Below are 26,502 nucleotides of genomic sequence, written 5' to 3' on the forward strand. Positions count from 1 at the left end.
CATTGATTCGCGCTCAGGTCGTGAGAGGTTGTACAGCCTGCTGGACGGGAACTCAGCGCCTGGAACCAAATCAATGGCACAATCGTACGAACGGTGCGGCGGAAGGGTGAGTGCCAGATCCTTGCTGAAGACGTCAGCAAGACCGTGGTACTCAACCGGCACTGCCGTCAGATTGGGAGGGACTTTGACCTCCTCCTTAGCCTGTAAACTGGGAGGAACCGAGGATCCTAAACACACCCGATGGCAGGTCTCGCTCCACTGAACCACCACCCCAGACGGCCAATCAATCCGGGGATTGTGCTTCAACATCCATGGGAAGCCCAAAATCACGCGGGAGGTAGAAGGAGTTACAAAAAACTCAATCTCCTCCCGATGGTTTCCAGACACCACCAGAGTTACTGGTTGTGTCTTGTGTGTGATTAAAGGGAGGAGGGTGGCATCTAGTGCCCGCACCTGCAATGGCAAAGGAAGCGCCACCAGAGGGAGCCCTACCTCCCTTGCCCATCTGCTGTCTAGCAGACTCCCTTCTGACCCCGTGTCCACCAGTGCTGGGGCTTGAAGGGTTAAATCCCCGCTCAGGATTGTAACTGGGAGTCGTGTGACAATCTGTGTGTGTCTCACGTGAATGTTTTGACCCCCCCTTAGCCCAGTCTCTGAGGTCGGTTGTTGTTTTGGCCGTTTGGGGCAGTTTTTCTGTGTGTGCTCCTTTGAGCTGCAGAGAAAACACTCCCCGCGGATCAGCCTCCTCATTTTGGCCCTGTGCATTTCCCTAACAACGTCAGCAGGGGGAGCTGTTGCCCCACAGAGCGTTGCGGCTGTGGAGCGTGGGGAGGGCGGCCCCTTTTCGAACCCGGAAGGGAGAGGGGCGGCGCGTATCCGGTCACGTCCTTCGCCTCGCTCCCGACGGCGTTCCTCCAACCGATTGTCTAACCGTATAACAAGATCGATAAGCCCATCTAAATCCCGCGGTTCCTCCTTAGCTACCAGCTGCTCCTTCAGGACCAACGACAGTCCGATTATGAAGGCGGCGCGGAGCGCAAAGTTATTCCAGCCGGACCTCGCAGCCGCGATGCGGAAGTTGACTGCATAAGCGGCTGCGCTCTCGCGTCCCTGTCTCATTGACAGCAGCACAGTTGAAGCGGTCTCTCCTCTGTTAGGGTGATCAAACACTGTTCTGAACTCCCCCACAAACCCAGTGTATGCTGATAACAACCGTGAGTTCTGTTCCCAGAGCGCTGTAGCCCAGGCGCGTGCCTTACCCCGAAGCAGAGCAATCACATAAGCTATTTTACTAGCATCTGACGCGTACATGACGGGACGTTGTGCGAAGACGAGCGAACACTGCATGAGAAAGTCCGCGCACGTCTCCACACAACCTCCGTACGGCTCAGGAGGGCTTATGTATGCTTCAGGGGATGGTGGGAGGGGTTGTTGAACCACCACTGGGACGTTCATATCCTGCACAGGGTCGGCAGGAGGAGGAGCTGCAGCAGCGCCCTGAGTGATCGCCGCCATCTGTGCGGAGAGAGCCTCCACCCTGCGGTTCAGGAGGATGTTTTGCTCGGTCATCTGATCCAACCGAGCCGTAAAGGCGGTGAGAATGTGCTGCAGCTCACCAATCACGCCTCCTGCAGACGCCTGCGCTCCCTGCTCTCCCATTGGTCGTTCAACAGCCGGGTGACGCCCCTCGGAGTCCATGACGCTGGCCGAGATATCCTGTTGTGAAAGTGTAGTGACACGGACCCACAACAGGGGGCGTAAATGAACGGCCAATAGATGAGCCAAAAGGTAACAATTTAATGTTGTGAAATGTGCACAACGAACATACAGACAATCTCAGAATATAATTACAGTCAATCTACAAAGGTGACGTGTGGGCAGGCTCGAGGATAGAAGACGTCTGTCCTGAGAAGAGCCGGAACCACACAATTTCCGCCGCCACAGAACCTGGTGAATACTGGAGCCGCCAAGTCCCGAATTCCCAGGTGATCACCGTCCCCGACTGTCGGATCTGGTACTGCTGGCGAGAACAAAGACAATCAAGTGTGGGTGTGTGTACACCCAGTAACAACAGCGGTGGGAATGCCACCTCCACCTCTCACTCAATAACTGCAGAGTACTGTAGCTTCCTCAGGGGAAAAGAGTGCCTTCAACGCTCTCTCAGCTTTCACCGACGGAGGTACCAGTACTCCTGCAAACACTCACAATATACAAATATTGCAATCACAAATGGCTGAGGATATTACCTCCAATGAAGTATGATATCTCGGCAACGAGGTGGAGATGACGTCTGGTCTTTATGGAGTGAGAGGACGTTGAGTAGATGGGTGACAGCTGTCAAGAGGAAATGAATGACAGCTGTCACCCCCGGCTGTGTCCATGGCGGCAGCGCCCTCTCGTGCCTGAAGCCCGCACTTCAGGCAGGGCGCCCTCTGATGGTGAGCCAGCAGTACCTCCTCTTCTGGCGGCCCACACACAACAATCATGCTGGAACCAAAAGCACAAAGAACTCCAAAGATTATTAAGATCTGAAAAATGTTTTCACCGAGCATATTTCATATTTCCTTGGTCCACTGGAAATGTGTGTGTACAGGTTTTTGAGCATCTGTAGTAAGTGTGTGAAATTAACTTAGTTTTTAAGCAATCATTCATTGGTGTGTGTAAGAAATGGTAGCTATGATTAATGTACAAAACAAATCATAATATCCAATAATATACACTCCATCCAAATTACACAATTATTTGTTTGTGAACAACAATAAACAAGTATTTTCACAACTGGTTATATGAAATTCCTGGTATTTTGAAGTAATGTACATCAAGTACATGTTATAAAATTCAAACAACCCCTCGACAACATGCTTTAGTAAAAACAATTTAATATCATTTTGATATCATTTAATTTAATTTAATATCATTTCAAACTTGTCTGTAGTACACGCTGTTCCTTCCCTTTTAAAGGAATTCTTGTTGAAATGGTATTTTATTCATTACTGGATTATCTCATTAGTGGGACAGAAGATTTTGGAGAACAATGCTGTTTTTTCTTAAGTATTAACCATATGATCAAATAATAATGTTAGTGTGTAAAACCAATCAGAGGACTGCACTATTTTCTAAATGAAGCCAAAACACTTCCATGGCCTGCTGTCTATTTGTAGTTAAACCTTTCACTACAATTCCATTATCATAGCGCACAAAAGCAAAATGGCAAAATAATATCACTGTCCAAATATTTATAGTCCTGGCGGTATATCTTATTTCAGTTTGTTATGTAACAAAGTACCAAAGAAGAAACATTTTTCTACATTATGTCCAGTCTGCTTGGAGTGAATACTTCTTTTGTAACTCTATCTCTTCGACATGAACATGCTGCAACATAATGTACCTCATATAATCATTTTCACATTGAGCTTGTGCAAGAAAAACCAGGGAGCTGAGTTAAAATGACATCAGCCGCTGTTATGAGCTGCTATTTTAATTAAGTGTATCGTGGTGTATGTGATGAAGAACATTTTGTTTCTGAAGGCACAAACTGAGAGTCAGAGTTAAGTGTCTTTGAACATCAGTAATTAAATGGGCCCTCTTCATAACTGCTATCATTTTGAATATATCTCCAGTCACAAACATAATGCTGTGGAGAAAACTAGAAATTGCTTGTGGTGATTTGCACTTGAATAATAAGGAAGTGAGTAAAACACTCAAAAGATATTGGTTTACTTCTCTGATACAGCATATTTCTGCTTGGAAAAGTATCCACTAACCACACAGCAGGGGCAGACATGTACACAGGATGTTACATGGGCAAAACAAAGATTTTTTTAATTAAACTTGTAGATCAAAATTTATCAGATGTGAACTCATTAAATGTCATTTTAATATGTTGACTTACAAGAAAGTATTTATTATTTGTCATTAATCATGTTGACAGCCTGGAGGGGATGGGCCACACCAACAACCTTGACTGCTGAAAACTAAGCCAGTGCAGAAGTGTGAAAACGTGCCATTCCTTTAAGAGCCACTTGAACCTGGCCCATAGAAACCCATGTTAAACTTACTGAATTTACAGCAAATGTTTACAGCCTGCTACAAAAAATGCTGATGGTGTCATCAGCTAGTTTCTCATTAATGGCAGCTGTGGAAAAAAAATTTTAGAACTCAAGTTTAAGCCACTAATGTATGAATATTTAAGAACGTGTGGTATATATATATATATATATATATATATATATATATATATATATATATATATATATATATATATATATATATATATATATATATATATATATATATGTGTGTGTGTGTGTGTGTGTGTGTGTGTGTGTAGGATGGCCTCATTCTTTTACGTATCTGTTCTCTCATTCAGAGTTATACATGCCGGTGATTTTGTAATTTTCAATGCTTATGAGACAATCAGAAAAATCTTATCTCACCAGTCTTACTTCCCCATTTACTGTATCAGTGAAGACAGCCTTCGCTGATATCCACTGACCATCTGTGCCATTGTCAGATGTGATGTTTGCACACCGTATTCTGTAAAGAAAACAAACAGACATGTACACTTGAACAGAACCACAAATACACACACAACATGAATCCTACACAGTAAAATCACCAGTGTAAAACTAACACTGATCATGTTAAATTAACACTGCCAGTGTATATATGGTCATACTCTGGTCAGAGTGGGACCATATGTTCGCTGTCAGTGTTAATTTAACACTGGTGATTTTACTGTGTATCCGACACAGTTTTCATATAGGATTTTTTAATTTACAGTATTTTGTTGAGTCATTCTCTGTGAATGAGTGGATTGTCTAACTTTTATAACACAAAACCTCAAAAGGATTTGTGCCACTAAGACCCAAATTGAACTCAGTGTGTTCGCCAATTCTTTTTTGTGCCAGTGATATTTTTGCATGTTAAGTCCATTTTGTTTGCTGGTGTACATAAAGTGTTAAACTACAGTTTGTGGCTGCAACATAGTATTTACGGTATACATAGTTGGTGTTCTGACTATAAGAAACTGTCACTCTTATGTTTTATGTAACTTTTTTCTACGTATTACATGTCTTACATACATACAAAAATAGTAATTCAGGTACTCACCTGGATCCGTTGGTATGGTGGAGCACCATTGACCTTCCCACTATGCTATATGGCCCTGCCAATGGCAAGTTGGCATCCATGAACACATCCTGAAGCATTGTGAGGTTAGTTAGCAATCCAAACTTCCCACTGATGTCTCCAACCTCATACTCATCCACAGTTCCAGTTCCAGGCAATGGGGAATTTGATATGGCAATGCCCAGTGGGTTGTAGTGGCCCATAATGTTTGCATTGGAGCATGGATCTGAGCTGCTATTCTTGATGGGCAACATGTGAACATGATAGCCACCAGCCTCGTTCAGGTTCATCAGAGACACATCTATCTTAGTGGGACCTTGTAGGACAGATTCAGAAAACTTCAGCTCCCCAGTCACCATCGAAGGACCTAACCAGGAACCTGTATTTGCTTTGGGAAATCGCACCATGGTAATGTTTGCACAATCAATTCTTGGTCCACCTCGTTCCGGTGCATGAATGACTACAGAACGGCCAATCACTCCTGGCTGTAACCAGGAATTAACATCAGTAAAGAAGTATTTTGCTTCCACTCCACCCACATTACTGTTAAGGTTGATGGTGCTGTGTTTTCCGGTGAGGTCTCCCACCTCGCAGGATAGTGGGGTGAATCGGCCACAGTTCATGGCATAGCTGATGTCTGTTGTGTTAATGTTAAATGGGTTCCAGTGACCCCCTGTTGTGCTGCAGCGCCGATCATCATCATCCCTCTCTGAGCTGATAGGGTACATGTGAACATGCCAGTTGTGGTTTTTTGTGGCAGCTGTATTGGGATTTCCATATGCCAAATCCATAAAGATAGATACATCAGACAGAGGGTTGTTCATCAGCTGGGTGAACCAAATTTCACCAACTACAAGGCTCTGAAATCGGGCTCTGGCTGTTACCACTTCACCAGGATAGCCAATGTTGGCGCACACATAATTTGTGCCATTTAAAAGATGAATGATAACTGGTCGGCCTACAATGCTGTTCCATCCAAAGAGAGGAAGGTTGAAGTCAGTGAACATCATGTTTGTCTCATTTTTACCCATAAGGGAAGCATGCTTGGTGCTGAGGTCACCAACCTCATACATGTCATGCGTTGACCCTGGTCCATTTGGATATGTAGAGTCCATCCGATTGAGCATGAATGGATTCCAATGCCCACCAACATTATCCACTGAACAAACCGCAGAACGAGGCAACCAACTGTACTGTATGGGAAAATGGTGGACATGATATGACCCTACTTTTCCCTGTAAGTTGGTCAGATTTATCCTCACTTCTGTCACATCAAGTTGAGAAGCCTGACGGAATTGGAAATATCCTTTGATTCCTCTCATGTTCACAGGTGCACTCACTTGTTTCTCTTTGACAGTATAGACCTGAGCACAACGATAACCTGAGCTTATATTAAGGACAAGGAACAAAGTGGAATTGTTGAATGATGACAGGTCCAGTCGGGATTTTGCAGGTTGCAGAGGTGTGCCAACCCTCACAACACCTAGCACAATCAAAGTTGATGGATTTAAGTTTGCTAGAAGGCTGTCACAGCTCGTGGCAGAGGTTGCAGATCCATGAAGAGTGATATTAGTTTGTGTGGCCTGACTATTTGTAACTAGATCTGTAAGAAGCCTGGTGTTGGTCACTCCTGTGTTAAACCGGATGTAAATGTTTCCTGCAATGAGACCGTTGAATCTGGCCTGACTTGTCATGACAGTTTTTTCTTGACTCACAACTGCACACACTTTGGTGCCATTACAAGTGTATATAGTCAGTGACAAGTCAGCCAGGTTTGACCTTTGGTTAAACAAGCTGGACACATTGATGGCAGCGTTTGAGGTTGGGTCAACTGTGAAGGTGTGGATACTAGAGCCGATATTTGCTTCAGAACAGGGATCAGGAAAATGGCCGTACATGACAGGGAACACACTGAGGGAAGCATTCAGGGAAGAGCAGGATCCGGTGCCAGTCACATTGACAGTAGCTGTCTGCGAAGTGCCATTAAACCACACCTTTCCAGTAACTCCACCCATGTTGAAAGTTGCCAGAAACTGTTCACAAAAAATGGAATCTGAAATTGATGAGAGGGAGGAGCAGATGACAGTAATCTGAGTACTTCTTCCTGGAAACTTGTTAATAAAATATAATTATCTTAAGCAATGTTTTTGAATGTGTGTGTGTGTGTGTGTGTGTGTGTGTGTGTGTGTGTGTGTGTGTGTGTGTGTGTGTGTGTGTGTGTGTGTGTGTGTGTGTGTGAATGTATTGTAATATGTAATGTTCATTCTAATATGTAGTATGTAATGTAATATTGCTGTAATACTAATACATTATTGGGCAGCACGGTAGATTAGTGGTTAGCACTGTTGCCTCACAACAAAAAGGTCATGGGTTCGATTCCCACCTGTCTCCTTTCTGTGTGGAGTTTGCATGTTCTCCCCATGTTTGTGTGGGTTTCCTCCGGGTGCTCCGGCTTCCTCCCACATCCAAAGACATGCAGGTTAGGTGAACTGGAAATTTTAATTGTCCGTAGGTGTGCATGTGGGTGTGAATGTGTTTGTCTACATGTGGCCCTGCGACAGACTGGCATCAGTGTCCAGGGTGTACCGCACCTTGCACTCTATGACTGCTGGAATAGGTTCGTATATATGTGCAATGACAATAAAGGTTCTATTCTATTCTATTCAGTAGTGAGACCAGCTATGTTGTATGGCTTAGAGACGGTGGCACTAATAAAAAGACAGGAGGCAGAGATGGAGGTGGCAGAGCTGAAGATGTTGCGATTGTCTTTGGGAGTGATGAGGACGGACAGGATTAGGAATGAACATATCAGAGGGACAACTCAGGTGGAATGGTTTGGAGACAAAGTCAGACAGGTGAGACTGAGATGGTTTGGACATGTGCAGAGGAGGGACCTAGGTTATATAGGGAGAAGGATGCTGAGGATGGAGCCACCAGGCAGGAGGAGAAGAGGGAGGTTTATGAATGTGTTGAGGGAGGACATGCAGGTGGTTTTTATGACAGATGAAGATACAGAGGACAGGGTGAGAAACATCTAAAAAGCTGTTAACAAAACAGGAACATTAACTTTGTTTGTAACTAACTTTACAAAGTAAAAACAAAATAAACATTCAGAAATGTATCCATTTAAACTTTACTTTTGGCTCACACAAACCTTTATACTAGCACAGAGTATCCACTCAGCTAAAAGCTTTGTCAACATTTGTCTTTTTGCCTTGTCAACTAGTGTTGCTGGGAATGCTGTCGGGTTGTTTCAGTGACATCACGCTAAGAAAATAACAAGGAATGGCTTTGCAATTAATTTAAATGGTTTAACTATGATTATCTTGATCTGATGTTGACATCCTGTGCACGCAATGGGCCTCATTCATCAATATGTGCACACAAATGTTCTTGCTCCATGCATAAAATAAGTGCATCCACAAAATCACCCCCAGATCTATGAAATTTATGTCTACCAGCCAATTTTCTTCTCACCACCATGTGTATATTTGTGAATCAGAATCATTTTAAACTGACATGCAAGATTCAGACTGCATGCTGCATGCCTCTGTGTGTCTGTACGAGGATCTGTCTGTCCTCGTACAGACAAAAAAAAAAGAAGAAGCCTGAAGTGTAATAAGTGACTTTATGAGTGTTGAACACTCTGTCCCCTGAGGCACAAGTGTAAAGACAAATGTTCAATGAATGACAAAGAAAGTGACCCGTCATCCAGAGGTGATTAATTTCATTTCATAATAATTGTGTCATTTGTCCTTTATGAGTAAGACTCAATCAAAACAACATTTCATCTAAAAAAAAAATAGCATATTGCTTGTTGCTTGTTGTAAAAGGAAATTAACTGGGCTTGCTCGGAGGTAAAAAGCAAGCCTAATTAATTTACTTCTACACACACACACACACACACACACACACACACATATATATATATATATATATATATATATATATATATATATATATATATATATATATATATATATACATATAAATACAGTAGTGTTCAGAATAATAGTAGTGCTATGTAACTAAAAAGATTAATCCAGGTTTATATTTATTTACGAGATCTGTTAGAAAACTATCCGACATTATTTTTTTCAAAAACCATATGGATTTGAATCACGTGTGATTGCGTCAGCCAAGCTTGAACCCTCATGCGCATGCATGTGTTGTGTGGGCCACTGAAGAGGAGGTACTGCTGGCCCACCACCACAAGATGGCTCCCTGCTTGAAGTGCGGGCTTCAAGCACGAGAGGGCGTCGGAGCGACCGGGAGTGACAGCTGTCACTCATCATCCGTACCAGCTGTCACTCATCCACTACTCAACACCATCACCATAAAGGCCGGACTGCAACTCCACCTCCCCGCCGAGAAATCAGCTACCTTGGAGGTAATTTCTCTGCTGAACTTAACACTGACTTATAGTCTGAACTTCTTTTGCAGCCGTTTTCCTGTGGTGTTGCCTTATCTGTGGGATTGGCGTTTGGTGTGATCAGCGACGGCTTCGCTTCACACCCCAACCAGATAAGTGGTTAGACAGGAGCTGCACGAGTGTGTGATTGGAGGTGGAGGTGCTCCCTCCTTACTGAACACAGACTGTGGGATTACTGAGTGTGCGTACTCACACTCACCTGTGCTGTTTCTATTCTCTGCCAGCAGTACCAGGTCTGACAGCTGAAGACGGTGACCACCTGGGGACCCAGGACATGGCGGCTCCGGTGTTCTTCAGGTCCGTTGGCGGTGAGGGCCGTGTGGGATCCGGCTCGGTTCTGGATGGGCGTCTCCTATCCTCAAGCCTGCCCACACGTCACCCAACGTGTAATTGACTGTAGTCCCAAACTGATTGTTCTCTGTATTCCGTTGTGCACAATTTACAACATTAAATTGTTACTGTTTGGCTTATCCATTGCCCGTTCTTTTACGCCCCCTGTTGTGGGTCCGTGTTCCTACACTTTCACAACAGTGTGAGTTTTTTCATGCCTGTCAGTTGCTTCATTCACCTGTGAGCAGGCTTTGAGTGAGGTGTGGTCCACCCCTCTCGTCTATTTTTTATTGCGAATAAATGAACGATTTGGATCTTTGCTGCATCAATTTTTTTCCAGAAACTGTAAGAGACCTCCAGGTGGACACTGTTCGAAAAATTAATATGGCTTTCAGGGACAATTTTATGGGGTGTTTAATCACCATAAAATTGTCCCTGAAAGCCATATTAATTTTTAAGGATGGCCCACAACTGCTGAGAGCGCAGCGCGCTCCCAGCGCCGATGGACAGGCTGACACCCCGCACAAACAACCAGATCATTTCCAACGTGAAAGCTTTGTTGATCTGGGATCTTGTCTGACTTTCACAAAAAGGCAGAAGATGTGGACATCAGCACTTTTTCCGGCACATTCCACTGTTACAGGAGTTTTTTTTTCATGGATTAAGAAGCCGAGGGACGCGCCACGGAGCCGTTCATTACGCGGGACAAAACCACCGGTGTTGGTCTTACAGGACGACTTAAAGGTGGATTTCAGACGGATTCCGGTTGCTTTCCAGTCGTGTGAATATCCGATTGTGATTGTGCATGAGCTGAACATGTCAGAACATGTCCTGTGAGGCTTCATCACGGCGTTTCTTTTCGCCATGCAGCTCCGTCGCGACGCGTGGAATTCCTCCGCCTTTGTTCCTCTTTCCATGACAAAAACTCCTGTAACAGTGAAATGTGCCGTTCATTTCTAAACTGGACGCTGTCTTGATCCGGTATGTCCTCTGACTAGCACAGGAATTGTGAAAAGACGTGGACATCAGCACTTTTTCCGGCACATTAAGACAGACGTGCGGAGCAGTTCGGCATGTCGTGGCGCAGCCGGTCGATGCAAAGAAACGCTGTGATGAAGCCTCATGGGACATGTTGGGGCTTGTCCAGCTCAAGCTCAATTTCTCGGATATTCACACGACAGAAAAGCAACTGGAATCCGTCTGAAAGCCGTCCTGAGAGACCAACACCGAGGTGGTTTTGTGCCGCGTCAAGAGCGGCACAGTGGCGCGTCCCTCGGCTTCTTTTTCGATGAAAAAAAAACTCCTGTAATGGTGGAATGTGCCAGGAAAAGTGCTGATGTCCACGTCTTTTCACAATTCCTGTGCTAGTCAGATGACATACCGGATCAAGACAGCGTCCAGAATGCTTGGTCTTGTTGGATTTGTGAGAATCTACCGAATCTACTGGTACCTTGTTTCCCATGTAACAATAGGAAATATACAACCCCTGGCAAAAATTATGGAATCACCGGCCTCGGAGGATGTTCATTCAGTTGTTTAATTTTGTAGAAAAAAAGCAGATCACAGACATGACACAAAACTAAAGTCATTTCAAATGGCAACTTTCTGGCTTTAAGAAACACTATAAGAAATCAAGAAAAAAAGATTGTGGTAGTCAGTAACGGTTACTTTTTTAGACAAAGCAGAGGAAAAAATATGGACTTACTCAATTCTGAGGAATAAATTATGGAATCACCCTGTAAATTTTCATCCCCAAAACTAACACCTGCATCAAATCACATCTGCTTGTTAGTCTGCATCTAAAAAGGAGTGATCACACCTTGGAGAGCTGTTGCACCAAGTGGACTGACATGAATCATGGCTCCAACACGAGAGATGTCAATTGAAACAAAGGAGAGGATTATCAAACTCTTAAAAGAGGGTAAATCATCACGCAATGTTGCAAAAGATGTTGGTTGTTCACAGTCAGCTGTGTCTAAACTCTGGACCAAATACAAACAACATGGGAAGGTTGTTAAAGGCAGACATACTGGTAGACCAAGGAAGACATCAAAGCGTCAAGACAGAAAACTTAAAGCAGTATGTCTCAAAAATCGAAAATGCACAACAAAACAAATGAGGAACGAATGGGAGGAAACTGGAGTCAACGTCTGTGACCGAACTGTAAGAAACCGCCTAAAGGAAATGGGATTTACATACAGAAAAGCTAAATGAAAGCCATCATTAACACCTAAACAGAAAAAAACAAGGTTACAATGGGCTAAGGAAAAGCAATCGTGGACTGTGGATGACTGGATGAAAGTCATATTCAGTGATGAATCTCAAATCTGCATTGGGCAAGGTGATGATGCTGGAACTTTTGTTTGGTGCCATTCCAATGAGATTTATAAAGATGACTGCCTGAAGAGAACATGTAAATTTCCACAGTCATTGATGATATGGGGCTGCATGTCAGGTAAAGGCACTGGGGAGATGGCTGTCATTACATCATCAATAAATGCACAAGTTTACGTTGATATTTTGGACACTTTTCTTATCCCATCAATTGAAAGGATGTTTGAGGATGATGAAATCATTTTTCAAGATGATAATGCATCTTGCCATAGAGCAAAAACTGTGAAAACATTCCTTGCAAAAAGACACATAGGGTCAATGTCATGGCCTGCAAATAGTCCGGATCTTAATCCAATTGAAAATCTTTGGTGGAAGTTGAAGAAAATGGTCCATGACAAGGCTCCAACCTGCAAAGCTGATCTGGCAACAGCAATCAGAGAAAGTTGGAGCCAGATTGATGAAGAGTACTGTTTGTCACTCATTAAGTCCATGTCTCAGAGACTGTAAGCTGTTATAAAAGCCAGAGGTGGTGCAACAAAATACTAGTGATGTGTTGGAGCGTTCTTTTGTTTTTCATGATTCCATAATTTTTTCCTCAGAATTGAGTGATTCCATATTTTTTTCCTCTGCTTGGTCTAAAAAAGTAACCGTTACTACCTGCCACAATTTTTTTTCCTGATTTCTTATAGTGTTTCTTAAAGCCAGAAAGTTGCCATTTGAAATGACTTTAGTCTAGTGTCATGTCTGTGATCTGGTTTTTTTCTACAAAATTAAACAACTGAATGAACATCCTCCGAGGCCGGTGATTCTATAATTTTTGCCGGGGGTTGTATTATTGTGAACACCACCTTTTCTACTTTTCTTTTACTAATAGCCCAATTTTATAGCCTTAAGAGTGTGCATATCATGAATGCTTGGTCTTGTTGGATTTGTGAGAATCTATTGAATCTACTGGTACCTTGTTTCCCATGTAACAATAAGAAATATACTCAAAACCTGGATTAATCTTTTTAGTCACATAGCACTACTATATATATATATATATATATATATATATATATATATATATATATATATATATATATATACATATATATATTTATACATGGCTATTTGTATGCAAGTCAATCATCAGAGGTAGTTTAATTTGACTGTGTGATACTGAATGTTTTTTAAGCAAACTGCACCTGCTTAAGTCTTCAGATTGTGTGTCTGCTTAGCTTCTGTTGGATGTAAAATGCTAAATACGAGGTCGGTTAGAAAAGTATCCAACCTTATTATTTTTTTTTAAAAACCATATGGATTTGAATCACGTGTGATTACATCAGCCAAGCTTGAACCCTCGTGGGCATGCGTGAGTTTTTTCACGCCTGTCGGTGACGTCATTCGCCTGTGAGCACGTCTTGTGGAAGGAGTGGTCCAGCCCCCTCGTCGGAATTCCTTTGTCTGAGAAGTTGCTGAGAGACTGGCGCTGTGCTTGATCAAACTTTTTTCAAAAACTGTGAGGCACATCCGAGTGGACACCATTTGAGAAATTCAGCTGGTTTTCTGTGAAAATTTTAACGGCTGATGAGAGATTTTGGATTGTTTCTATTGCTGTAAGGACTTCCCACAGAGCAAGACGGCGCACAGCGCTCCGAGGCGACGTCGTCATCCTGTTTCAAGCTGAAAACCTCCAAATTTAAGCCTCTGTAGACCCAGGACGTCGTGAGAGAACAGAGAACTTTCAGAAGAGGTCAGAATCAGCAGTTTATCCGGACATTCCACTGTTAAAGGAGATTTTTTTAATGAAAGACGTGCGGACGGATTGGTGCGTCGGCTCGCAGCCGGCGCGGCGCGCCCACCACAGGAAAAACACCTCCGTTGGAAGCCTTAAGGACAAGATGGAACATGCCCTGCTGTTAAACAATTTCTCAGATACTCAACTGAAAGCCACTAAAAGCCGCCTGGATTTTACAAATGGTTATCAACACGGAGGTGTTTTCACAGAGGTGTTTTCAGTGATTCAAATCCATATAGTTTTTTAAAAAATAAAACTGTCGGTTTCTTTTCTAATAGACCTCATATAGTGATCACAACTTTCATTTCTTTAATTTGGTCCCTGTGTGTCTCTGGAATTGAGAGTTCCTCTAAATAATGTTAACTCAAAGTCACTACACCCATTGTATCAAACACATTTTACAACTTAAATTTGCTTTTGGACAATAAAAAAGTAATGTACCTGCTTGTACAACTTTTTCATTCAACGTTTTTTTTTTTCATTTTGTGCTAAGTTTGAACTTTTTTTATGAGAGAAAACACTGCGATCTCAATTCGTTGACTTGTGTTATGTTATGTTTCAACACCAGAGGGTCTAAATCAACTGGAATGTTTCAATAGATTTACTTCAAAACAGTTGGTAACGTACTGATGCCGCACTTAGCGCAGAATGTGATGTGTTCTTTTTGATATGACCTTTGGAACCCAAGACACGGGTTTTGAAGCATTCCGCAACAGTGTTTCAAGTTTGCCAACAATAATTTACAGTACCGACAAAAAGATTGTGGTATCATCCCCAGTGACATGTTCTAAACCAGGGGTGCTCAAGTTTGGTCATCGAGAGCTACCTTCCTGATACTCTTAGTTGTCTCCCTGCTCCAACACACCTGAATCCAATGAAAGACTCATTAAAAGCCTGCTAACGAGTCTTTCATTGGATTCAGGTGTGTTGGAGCAGGGAGACAACTAAGAGTATCAGGAAGATAACTCTCAAGGACCGAACTTGAGCACCCCTGTTCTAAACCATCGTTAATTCGGATTTTACAGAAAAATAACTGCACACATAGTGCATGTCAATTTTTTTCCCCACAGATCATATCACATGAAGACAGGCCCCTTCACTAACCATCCAGCAGGGGGAAGACATGTCTGTGGAATATTACATAGACAAAATAAAATTATTATTATTTAAATATATATATATATAGAGAGAGAGAGAGAGAGAGAGAGAGAGAGAGAGAGAGAGAGAGATCTAGTTAGTTAACCAGTCAGTTAGATCTGGTTAATTGAACCACTTCGTTATGAGCTCTTTTAATTCCATGAGTTACAACATGTTAGCATTTATCGATTTCGAGTTCATGCTTACACAAGCTGGGACGGACAAACCAACCCGCTGACCAACATTTTTCCTGTAAAAGCTTTACGCATTTACCAGGGCAAAGAATATACAAGAAAACTAATTACACAACAATAAGATGAGCTAAAATGTACCAAATTTAATTCATCACTTTAAATTGAGACAATCATGCTTTGATCTCCTTTTCCTTTTTTGTCATAAATATTGATTTGTGGCATAAATCCATTTATACCTAAGAAATGCATTTTGGGATTTGGCACACGTTTTACAGTGAATGCATTTCCTGACATAATTCCATTTTTACATGAACATGAAATTTTCGCATATATATATGTAATTAGTTAATTATTGCAAATCTGAATGCAAGCTGGGTTCCTGTGAAGTCAGAAGGTTGTAACACGAGCTGAGCAGCATTAAAGCTTTCAAATGTATTTGGAGAGGTTACTTTCTGTTCATGTGTAATAACTGAAAAGAGAATGTGTGGATTTTCCAGATTCCCCATTAAGTTCGCAAAATTAGACATGTTTGAGAGATTTGCTCACATTTTTTTTTTTTTTGTTTTCGTGCTCTTGTGACGAAATTAGTCAAATTTTCATGACGGAGCTTTTTTTAACTCACTATTCCTAACCCTACTCCCACCCCCAATCCTAACCTTAACCATAACCTAATCTTACTCCTTCCCCCCACCCTAACCATAACCACCCCAACCCCCACCGCTTCACTTTTAATTTTGTGCAGCCATCACAGAATGAATGAGAATGAATTTGTGCTGCTGTGACGAAAATGAGGCGCTTTTCGTCACAAAATCACGAACCAATAGATTAATGTATATTTTGTGCTGCTGAAGCACGACTTGCCGTGAGACCAGGTTGTATAATAGCCAAGTGGCCTCTGTGTGTGTGTGTGTGTGGAGGGGGGGGGGGCTTCAATCATTCAAAACCCAAGAAGAGCTGACATTTTCTGTTTATGTATTTTCAGTCAAGGATGAACGCTGCAAAAACGGAAAGTTAATTGGTTCAAATATTTGGCAATTTTAGCGAACCAGTGAACGATGCATGTTGTGTTGCAATGCACCATGGGAGTTTGGGGTTTTAAATGTTATTATTGTAGTTATTGTAGTTTAATAGTGCTGTTAGTGTTATAGATTTATTGCAATTTTGATGTGTAACTGGTTTAGTCCCTTTAGTTAAGTTATGTGGCCGTTACCATGAGTGAGTTCAGTCTCATGTTGCTGACACCATGAGTGAAATATGTTTTCCGTTTAATCCCCACCCTGTTTGTGTTTAAAATTAGAAACATTCGCATGCATTAAATACAAGCAGCTGTGCATGCGTGCAACTTCGATCAGGGGCAAATAAATCACAGCTGACATTTGCTGTTTGGTATGCTGTTTGGTACTTCTTGGCTTTAAACTTCATCTTGACTGTTGGGCCAGGATGAAGTTTAAAGCCAAGAAATCGAGAAGCCTGGCTATTCACAAAGGGAAGCAAAAGCAACAGAAGTTCACAATTGCAGGAGAACAGATACCCACAGTAAAAGATGAACCTGTGGAAAGTTTGGGGCGGTGGTATGCAGGAACTCTGTCTGACAGAAGTTGAGGTGTGGCGATCATGAAGCAGGTGGAAGATGGGCTGAAAGTGAGTGACCAGACAAAGCTGCCATGAAAGTATAAGATATAGTGTCTACAGTTTGCCCTCTACCCTCAACTGTCATGGCCGCTGACAATGTACGACAATGTACGAAGTCGTCCTGTCGAGAGTTGAGATGATTGAGAGAACATGTAACACCTACATCAGGAAGTGGCTTGGGCTATCATGGACAATTAACACGTCATCCCTGTACAGGCAGAAAGGCATGCTACAGTTACCATTACACATCCATCGTGGAGATCTACAAGGCAGGAAAGGTCAAGACAGTGATGATGCTGAGGGGGTCGAGGGACCAAGAAATCAGTGGCAAGCCACCGGATGTCAGAACAGCGAGAAAGTGGAAGGTGGAAGAGGCAACTGATGAGATCATCTATTTGTTGGAGCGAGGAGACATTGCCGGCCCAGTACAGACTGCCAAGTTGGGACTAGGCTACGGCGACTTCAGACCTTTCAGGAAAATGTCTCAATGGGACAGGAGAACATCTGCAGCAGGGCAGGTGCGAAAGATGAAGAATGAGAGGTGAAAGGCTCATCTCATCCAGTGTGCCCAGCAAGGACAGGTGACCGGGTGGGAAGAAAGACTGGATGGAGCAAGATCTGGAAGTGGAACACATCAAGACTAAGCTTTCCTCTCCGGTCCACCTACGAAGTTCTGCCTTCACCAGTGAATCTAGTCAGATGGAAGGTCCAGGAAGATGACAAGTGTAAATGCAGCAAATTAGGAACCATGAAGCATAGCCTCTCTAACTGCCACCTGGCTCTGAACAGAACAGTGAAGGAAAATAAGTATTTGAACACCCTGCGATTTTGCAAGTTCTCCCACTTACAAATCATGGAGGGGTCTGAAATTTTCATCTTAGGTGCATGTCCACTGTGAGAGACATAATCTAAAAAAAAAAAAAAAAAAAAATCCAGAAATCACAATGTATCATTTTTTAATAATTTATTTGTATGTTACTGCTGCAAATAAGTATTTCAACACCTGTGAAAATCAATGTTAATATTTGGTACAGCAGCCTTTGTTTGTGATTACAGAGGTCAAACATTTCCTGTAGTTTTTCACCAGGTTTGCACACACTGCAGCAGGGATTTTGGTCCACTCCTCCATACAGATCTTCTCCAAATCTTTCAGGTTTGGAGTTTCAGCTCCCTCCAAAGATTCTGGCCAGGCCACTCCAGGACCTTGAAATGCTTCTTACGGAGTCCCTCCTTAGTTGCCCTGGCTGTGTGTTTGGGGTCATTGTCATGCTGGAAGACCCAGCCATGACCTATCTTCAATGCTCTTACTGAGGGAAGGAGGTTGTTTGCCAAAATCTTGCAATACATGACCCCATCCATCCTCCCTTCAATACTGTCCCCTTTGCAGAAGAGCACCCCCAGAGTATGATGTTTCCACCTCCATGCTTCACGGTTGGGATGGTTTTCTTGGTGTTGTTCACATTCTCTAAACATGGTAAGTGGAGTTGATTCCAAAAAGCTCTATTCTGGTCTCATCTGACCACATGACCTTTTCCCATGCCTCCTCTGGATCATCCAGATGGTCACTGGTGAACTTCAAATGCGCCTGGACATGTGCTGGCTTGAGCAGGGGGACCTTGCTGCCCTGCAGGATTTTAAACAATGACAGCATCATGTGTTACTAATGTAATCTTTGTGACTGTGGTCCCAGCTCTCTTCATGTCATTGACCAGGTCCTCCTGTGTAGTTCTCAGCTTTCTCAGAATCATCCTTACCCCACAAAGTGAGATCTTGCATGGAATCCCAGACCAAGGGAGACTGACAGTCATCTTGTGTTTCTTCCACTTTCTAATAAATAATCATAACAGTTATTGTCTTCTATCAAGCTGCTTGCCTGTTGTCCTGTAGTCCATCCCTGCCTTGTGCAGGTCTACAGTTTTGTCCCTGGTGTCCTTAGACAGCTCTTTGGTCTTGGCTATGGTGGACAGGTTGGAGTGTGATAGACTGAGTGTGTGAACAGGTGTCTTTTATACAGGTAACAAGTTCAAACAGGTGCAATTAATACAGGTAAAGAGTGCAGAATAAGAGGGCTTCTTAAAGAAAAATTAACAGGTCTGTGTGAGCCAGAATTCTTGCTGGTTGGTAGGTGTTCAAATACTTATTTGCAGTAGTAACATGCAAATAAATTATTAAAAAATCATACATTGTGATTTCCGGATTTTTTTTTTTTTTAGATTATGTCTCTCACAGTGGACATGCACCTAAGATGAAAATTTCAGACCCCTCCATGATTTCTAAGTGGGAGAACTTGCAAAATCGCAGGGTGTTCAAATATTTATTTCCCTCACTGTACACCTGGAGACAGAATCAGGTGCTCAAAGTGTTCACCAAGGTGGCAAAGGAGCAGGTGGAAGAGGGGAAAATATGCTCCTGAGCCGCAGAAACATGGTCTGGGCAAGATTGGGTTTGTACTGCAAGGAGGCAAGGTTCCTGAAAGAAAGAAGGTGAGCCAAGCCACAGAAGGCCAGAGTGGTGGTCAGTGGGCGGTAGCTGAAGAGTGAGAGAGCTGCAAGAGATTCTTCCCCATCCAAACAATGAAAAAGCCAGACCTGGTGAGATGAAGGGAGGAAGAGAAAGAGATGCACCTGGTGGAACTCACTGTGCCAAACAAAGATAATATCAGCGCGGCACATGAGCAGAAATTGTTATGAGGCCCTTGCCGAAGAATGCAAAGAGGCGGGATAGAAGATAATGCATTTCCCGGTTGAAGTCGACTGCAGAGGTTTCATCGCGGCTAGCATCAGAAAATGAATGAGAGTGGCTGGACTAGGTCAGAGAAAGGGAATCCCATGACAAAAGCTCTACAGGAGACTGTTGAGAAAGCAAGTCACTGGATTTGGTTGAAGAGAGAGGACACCAGCTGGAGCGAGTCCTGATGGTTGACAGTAAAGGCATACAGTCCAACTGGCACGGAGACCTCACATCGGTGAGGGGCTTCAGTGCGTCATTAAAGCTTATTAAAGCAAAAAAGTCCAAAACAGTGACACATTCTCTCCTGATGATCGCCATGCCAGATTTCGGTCTGGGGAGCTTTCAACTATCATGCAGCGCAGGAAGCTGTTTTCAACAAACGTACCATTTGGTGTATGTATTTTGGGTCAAAGATGAACCGTGCCAAAATGGAATGCTGATAAGACTAATAGTTTTGGAGAAGCTATGAATATTAACTAACATTGCTAATTGCATTTTGGAGTCACACACCTTTCCAGCAGGGGGCAGTAAATCATCTTTATAGTAAAAGTGTGAACGTAAGTGCATATAATTGTAAATACGAGGTCTATTAGAAAAGTATCTGACCTTATTATTTTTTTCAAAAACCATATAGATTTGAATCACATGTGATTACATCAGACATGCTTGAACCCTCGTGGGCATGCGAGAGTTTTTTCACGCCTGTCGGTTACGTCATTCGCCTGTGGGCAGTCTTTGAGTGAGGAGTGGCCCACCCTCTCGTCGTTTTTTTCATTGTTTATGAATGGCTCAGAGACTGCTGCTTTGTTTGATCAAACTTTTTTCAAAACTGTAAGGCACAACTGAGTGGACACCATTCGATAAATTCAGCTGGTTTTCGGTAAAAATTTTAACGGCTGATGAGAGATTTTGGTCTGGTAGTGTCGCCGTAAGGACGGCCCACGGCGCCTGACGGCGATCTGCGCTTCGAGGCGGCAGCGTCTTGCCGTTTCAAGTTGAAAACTTCCACATTTCAGGCTCTGTTGACCCAGTAAGTCGTCAGAGAACAGAGAACTTTCAGAAGAAGTCGGCACGAGGAGTTTATTCGGACATTCCATTGTTAACGGACATTTTGTAATGAAAGAACATGCGGGCGGAGTCGCATGTCGGGTCGGACCCGACCGCGGGGGGTCGCGACAGGAAAACACCTCCGTTGGAAACCTTAACGGGCAAGTTGGAACATGCCCAAGCTGTTAAACAATTTCTCAGTTACTCACTTGTTGAAAGCCATCAAAAGCCGCCTGAATTTTACAAATGGTTTTCAACATGGAGGTGTTTTTCCAGTCGCAGCGCACACAGATTTGCCGAGTCGTCACAGAAACGACTTGGCGAATTTGCGCGCACGTCTTTCATTAAAAAATGTCCTTAAACAGTGGAATGTCCGCATAAAGTCCTCATGCCGGCCTCTTCTGAATCTTTTCTGTTCTCTCACGATGTCCTGGGTGAATTAAGCCTTAAATTAGGATGTTTTCAGGTCGAAATAGGCCGACGACGGCGCCTGGAAGCGCTGCAGGACGTCCCGCTGTGTGGGAAGTCCTTACACAGACAGAAACACCCCATAATCTCTCATCAGCCGTTAAACTTTTCACCGAAAACCAGCTTAATTTCTCGAATAGTATCCACTCGGATATTCCTCACAGGTCCAGAAAAAATTTTGATAAAGCAACGCGCGCCGTCTCGAGCAGCGTGTGAAACAAAGGAATTCAGCTGAGAGGGCGGGACCACATCTCACTCAAGGCCTGCCCACAGGGAAATGACGTCACCGACACGCGTGAAAAAACTCACACATGCGCACAAGGGTTCAAGCATGGTTGGTGTAATCGCACGTCATTCAAATCCATATAGTTAAAAAAATAAATAAAAGGGCCGGTTTATTATCTAAGAGACCTCGTATGTTAAAAATACATGGATGACCAGCCCAGTCTCACTTTTTTTTTCGTGCGCCTGCCACGAAATGAATCAAATTTTCATGACAGGGTTTTTCTAACCTTACTCCTATCCCCAACCCTAACTTTAACCATAACTTAATCCTACTCCTTCCCCCCCACCCTAGCCATAACCACCCCTCCCCCCCGCTTCACTTTTAATTTCGTGCAGCCATCACAGAATGAATTAGAATGACTTTGTGCTGCCGTGAAGAAAATGAGGCGCTTTTCGTCACAATATCACGAACCAATAGATTAATGTATATTTCGTGCTGCTGAATCACGACTTGCGGTGAGACCAGGTTGGGATGACACAGGAAAATAAGAACACTTATTTCCAATGTGGTCCATTTAAAAATCAAATGACAAAATAAAAGTAATAATATAATAATAATAATAATGATTGAAATAATAGAGTGTATGATAACAACAACCTAAACAACTTATAAATACATTCAGACAGGAAATTAACATTACAAATTACATATTAACCGGAAATAAAAGGGTTGAGTTCTTCTAAAAATTGTTGAGGTCAAAGGTTTTAAAAACATTCTGGACTCACTCCATTCCAACTCATTGCTTAATTTATTACCACCCTTGAAAGATGTCAGCTACCTATTGTATAAACACTACTCAGTCTAGAGCCCATAGATCCCCACAGGCATTTCTATTTTAATCAGCCCTTCCTTCACGATAACGATGCCGTTCATTGGAGGTGCAACATTAATTAGTCACATATTGCTTGTTTCCTTTCTGTGCTCCTAATATAACTCCATAACCAGTCTCACAAGATATCATCATAAAGTAAAATAATAAAACATCAGGTGCCTTTCATTCACCTGTTGTTAATAGTAACCAGACACTAACCCATTTACAAAAACCTCCAGACTGTCCTCTGAGTAAAACTGGCATGACCGGTGGTACCCTGAACACATCACCTGTCTTATAAACCCCATTCTATTCTTCAGTCAATAATCATATGTAGCAAAGTACTCACCAAGAAAGGTCAAGAGAACAACAGCAGCCAGAAGGCCCATGTTGGCAGATGTGGAATGAAGAAAAATGATTTTAAATTCAATTTCAACTACAATGAAAACTGAATTACAAAGTGTCACTGAGCGAATGGAAGTCCTCACTGAATGTGTTGGTGAGGAAGAGAGCAAAATGAATAAAACTGAGGAACAGCCAGGGCCACAGCATGCGTGTGTGTTTTCTAAGTGTCATGCATGTGCCTTTATTGAGTGTGCAGCCTCCTGCTGCGCCGCCACAGACAGGCGGGCCCGTCTGCCTCAGCCTGTGATTGGTCCCCGGGATGACTCTGTGTCTTGGATGCAGGTCATAGAGGGAGGGAGAATACGTGGCAAATTAAATCAGTGGTGGTAGCCTGTTCCTGATTTTAATAAACAAATAAATACATTTTAAAAAAGAAGAGAGAGAAATAGAGGTGATGGCACTTTGATCAAAGTGTTCATCAAGCCTTATACTCACACTGCTCAATATAATAAAGTGGTACATGTTGTAGATTATGTAGGACTAATGTACAGTGAAAACTGTTTTCAGATCCTAAGAATTTTGATTAAATCAAGGGACATATCTATGTAAATCATCAGTCAAGTCCAGAGTATTTGGACAGTCACTATTTCTGTAATTTTACCTACAGTGCCCTCCAGAAATATTTCACACATTTTAATTTATTCATGCCATTTCAAATACAAAAAGTAAATCAGGCTTCTCAATATAAAAATTTCTCAATTTATTTTCCTTAAACTCAAACTCAAAGCAAATCTCTACAACTTGATATAAATTAATTAAAAATATAAAAGCCAAGATGATGGGTTGCATAAGTACTGTAGTATAGTATAATACCTGTAAATAATCAGTTTTATTGCCAGTTTTCTTCAGACAAGTCAGGGGATAGATACAGGAACATTTCCAAGTCACCGAATATGTCTTGGACTTTATTTACATCAGTTATGAAGAAATACAAACAGTATGGCACTCTATGTTAAATCTGTGTGGAGTAGACAGTTCTCAAAAACTGAGTGACTGTGCAAGAAGGAGATGAGTGAGGAAAGCCACCAAGACACCCAGACAATACAGAAGAAGTTACAGGCTTATGTGCCTGTGATTGGAGAAATTGTGCATATTGCGTGTTTTGCATTTTTTTATCACCAGTTATACAGCGTCATGTTTAAGTGGTATAGAGAAGGATTTTCTTTCACCAAAACATCAAATCTAGGCTTGCATCTCAAATGTACCTTCTGGCAAGGCCTCATTTTTGAGAATATCCTCCTCTATACTACTTCATCATGAAGCTGTATAAATGGGGATACAAAATAACACAAAACCATCAAGATGTGCTTATAGTGCAGTCATTCATACACACAAACAGATTAAATCTAAGCTCAAGCTTCCCATGTGTGTACCGGCAAAGTGTAGCTAAACTTTTTGGATCTTCATTTAAAGAAAACCACTATCTGTACCACTCCATTATTTTGCTGTATAACTAGTGATGCAACAGAGAATCCAATCACAGCCACAGAAGTCCATCAGGGTTGGCATGGGTGTCATGGCGGCTTCCCTCACAGACAGAATTATGGATACATGAACATTTGTAATTCACAGATGATGTCTTAATTTACATCAGTCAGTAGGAACAGTACAGTACTACATGGTAAATCTGTCTGGATTAGGCAGTTCTCAAAAACTGAGTGACCCTACAACAAGCTGAAGACTGTAGTGAGGGAAGCCACCAAGACAACATGAATGTTTTCAAGTCCCTAACTGGGTTTCCACTGCAGAGCTGTGCAAAAGTTAAGAGATATTATCAGAAAGTTAAGTGAAATGACAACATCTCATTGAATGATGGCTTGCAACAACTGGGTTTTGTCCTCGCATCATAACCTCTCATTCTAGCAAGGCTTTTGTGAGAATTTCCAGTGGTAATGGCAACATAAAAGTCACACTAAATACTGCCATTTTGTTGTTATTGTTTTTAATTCAGTATTGCAGTAACATTATCTCTTATAATGTTTAACAAGCTCTCTGTCTCTTCCTCTGTCCACACATATGGTGGCATGTATTTTTAAAATGTCCCGTCTCTCTTTCTGTACGTCTTGTGACCTGTAATAGTGGAAAATGTGTTTCCATGGCAGATTTGGGAAGTATGGCTTTTTCAAATTGCCTAAAAAAAAACACCTCATGTGAGTGTTAAAACCTTTTTGTGATATCTGTTTTCAAAATATACATTTCCATTAAGTATTTTTTCAGTCTATTAGTTCAAATTGCATAATTTCAAGGGCAATGGAAACCTGAGCACTAACTATGTTCTGGACTTTATTTATATCAAGAAGAAATACAAACTTTGTGGTACTATATGGTAAATCTGTATGGATTAGGTACCAAAAACTGAAAAGGAGACTACTGAGGGAAGCCACCAAGGCACCTGTGACATTTCTGGAAGGAGTTATAGGCTATTGTGGATATGAACCAGAGAAACTATGCAAGGTGTAACGTATCTGTGTGATCACTAGTTATATGATTAGCCCAGAGATTAATTTTAATACATAAAAACAGTGTCACTCTAGGCTCAGGTTTCTCTTTAGGCAAGTTGTGGCTGAAATTTTACATTGTCTTTTTAAGAAAATCTTTCTCAGTTTCACTTCACCTGTTGAATCAGCAGACAAAGAATTGCCTTCCAGAGAGGATAGGCTGAGGCCTGCAGGGAATATCATCATACACCTTTTCAGGTCCTTCAACACACTACATTTGGCACAGTACTGGAAAATTAAGATTCAATGAAGCACAAAGATATTCTCAGTAATATTGCTTTACAACATGCAACAATACTAGAGTACACTGCACAGGACTAAAGGATGGCCCCGTTGTTCGTCAAGTCTCATCTTGAGTACATTATGGAGCAGGCAGGTCAACAGATAAAGAATTGGGCTAGCAATAAATAGACCTGTGTTTGATTCCCACTCCTGCTACCTGTCTGTATCCTTGGACACTTCATCTGCCTTGTCCCAGGCCACTCAGCTGTAAATGGATATAAGCCTTGGGTGAGAAAGTGACCGGTGTCAGAATGGTGTCTCGCCCAAGGAGAATTGAAGACTCATCTGCTTCCTGTTACTAAATGTAGGAATAAGAAGAGGCACTAATGGGACTCAGGGCCTATATTGGACTACTTCTCGAGTTACTACAAGCTTAAAATGTATTTGTGGAGTTGCTGGATGAAAAAAAAAAGAATAATCAGACATTTCATTCATAACATAACATTGTTGTGTAATTTGAGGTGGTTACTTGGCTTTTTGAAAATGTCCCCATGAGGCAGTTTTTCCTTTTCTGTTTTTTGTTTGTTTGTTTGTTTGTTACCCCATTTGTGCTTCCTCTTTTTTCATAAGGCCTTTGAATGTCCTTGTAACAGGATTCAGGAAATAGATGTAAAATAGTAACATATCCTAAGAATAGCAGCCCACAGGCCCATCATCATGAGTAGTTTGAGGCGGCAAGCATGCACATTTTTGGAGGGCCTGTGAAGAGGCACATGTCCTTCACTTGGCTTGTTGAGTTGGCTGATTGGAGTAGGAGCTTAAATTACAAATGTGTTTGTGTTCCTGAGTTTATAACCGTATTCCACAGCGCGCCGTTCCTTCCCGTGTCATCCAGAATAGCAAATTGGGGCACGTTTTGAAATATCGCCCTGAGGGCCCTGTCACACCTTGATGATTTAGACAGTGTATGCAGGCGTATTAAAAGTAAGTGGAATACGGTGGACACATCGGATAAGTTCTGCAGCTGTTACACCATGATGATTTAGCCAGCGCATGATGACAACCC

At 42.3% G+C, this 26,502-nt stretch overlaps 1 protein-coding gene across 1 annotated transcript in view; it reads right to left on the reverse strand.

Annotated features, from left to right (window-relative positions):
• LOC117526853 overlaps positions 1–22,912 on the reverse strand; it is a 41,808-nt gene extending 18,896 nt beyond the window's left edge. Inside the window, exons 1-3 of the mRNA XM_034188930.1 lie at positions 22,661–22,912; positions 5,113–7,183; positions 4,437–4,536 (exon numbers count right to left, since the gene is read on the reverse strand). Of these exons, the coding sequence (XP_034044821.1) occupies positions 4,437–4,536; positions 5,113–7,183; positions 22,661–22,700 (2,211 nt within the window). The 5' untranslated portion in view covers positions 22,701–22,912. The remainder of the gene's footprint in view (positions 1–4,436; positions 4,537–5,112; positions 7,184–22,660) is intronic.
• Between the last annotated feature and the right edge of the window lie 3,590 nt (positions 22,913–26,502).

Source organism: Thalassophryne amazonica, chromosome 15 (assembly GCF_902500255.1).
Source record: "Thalassophryne amazonica chromosome 15, fThaAma1.1, whole genome shotgun sequence".
Lineage (NCBI taxonomy): Eukaryota > Metazoa > Chordata > Actinopteri > Batrachoidiformes > Batrachoididae > Thalassophryne > Thalassophryne amazonica.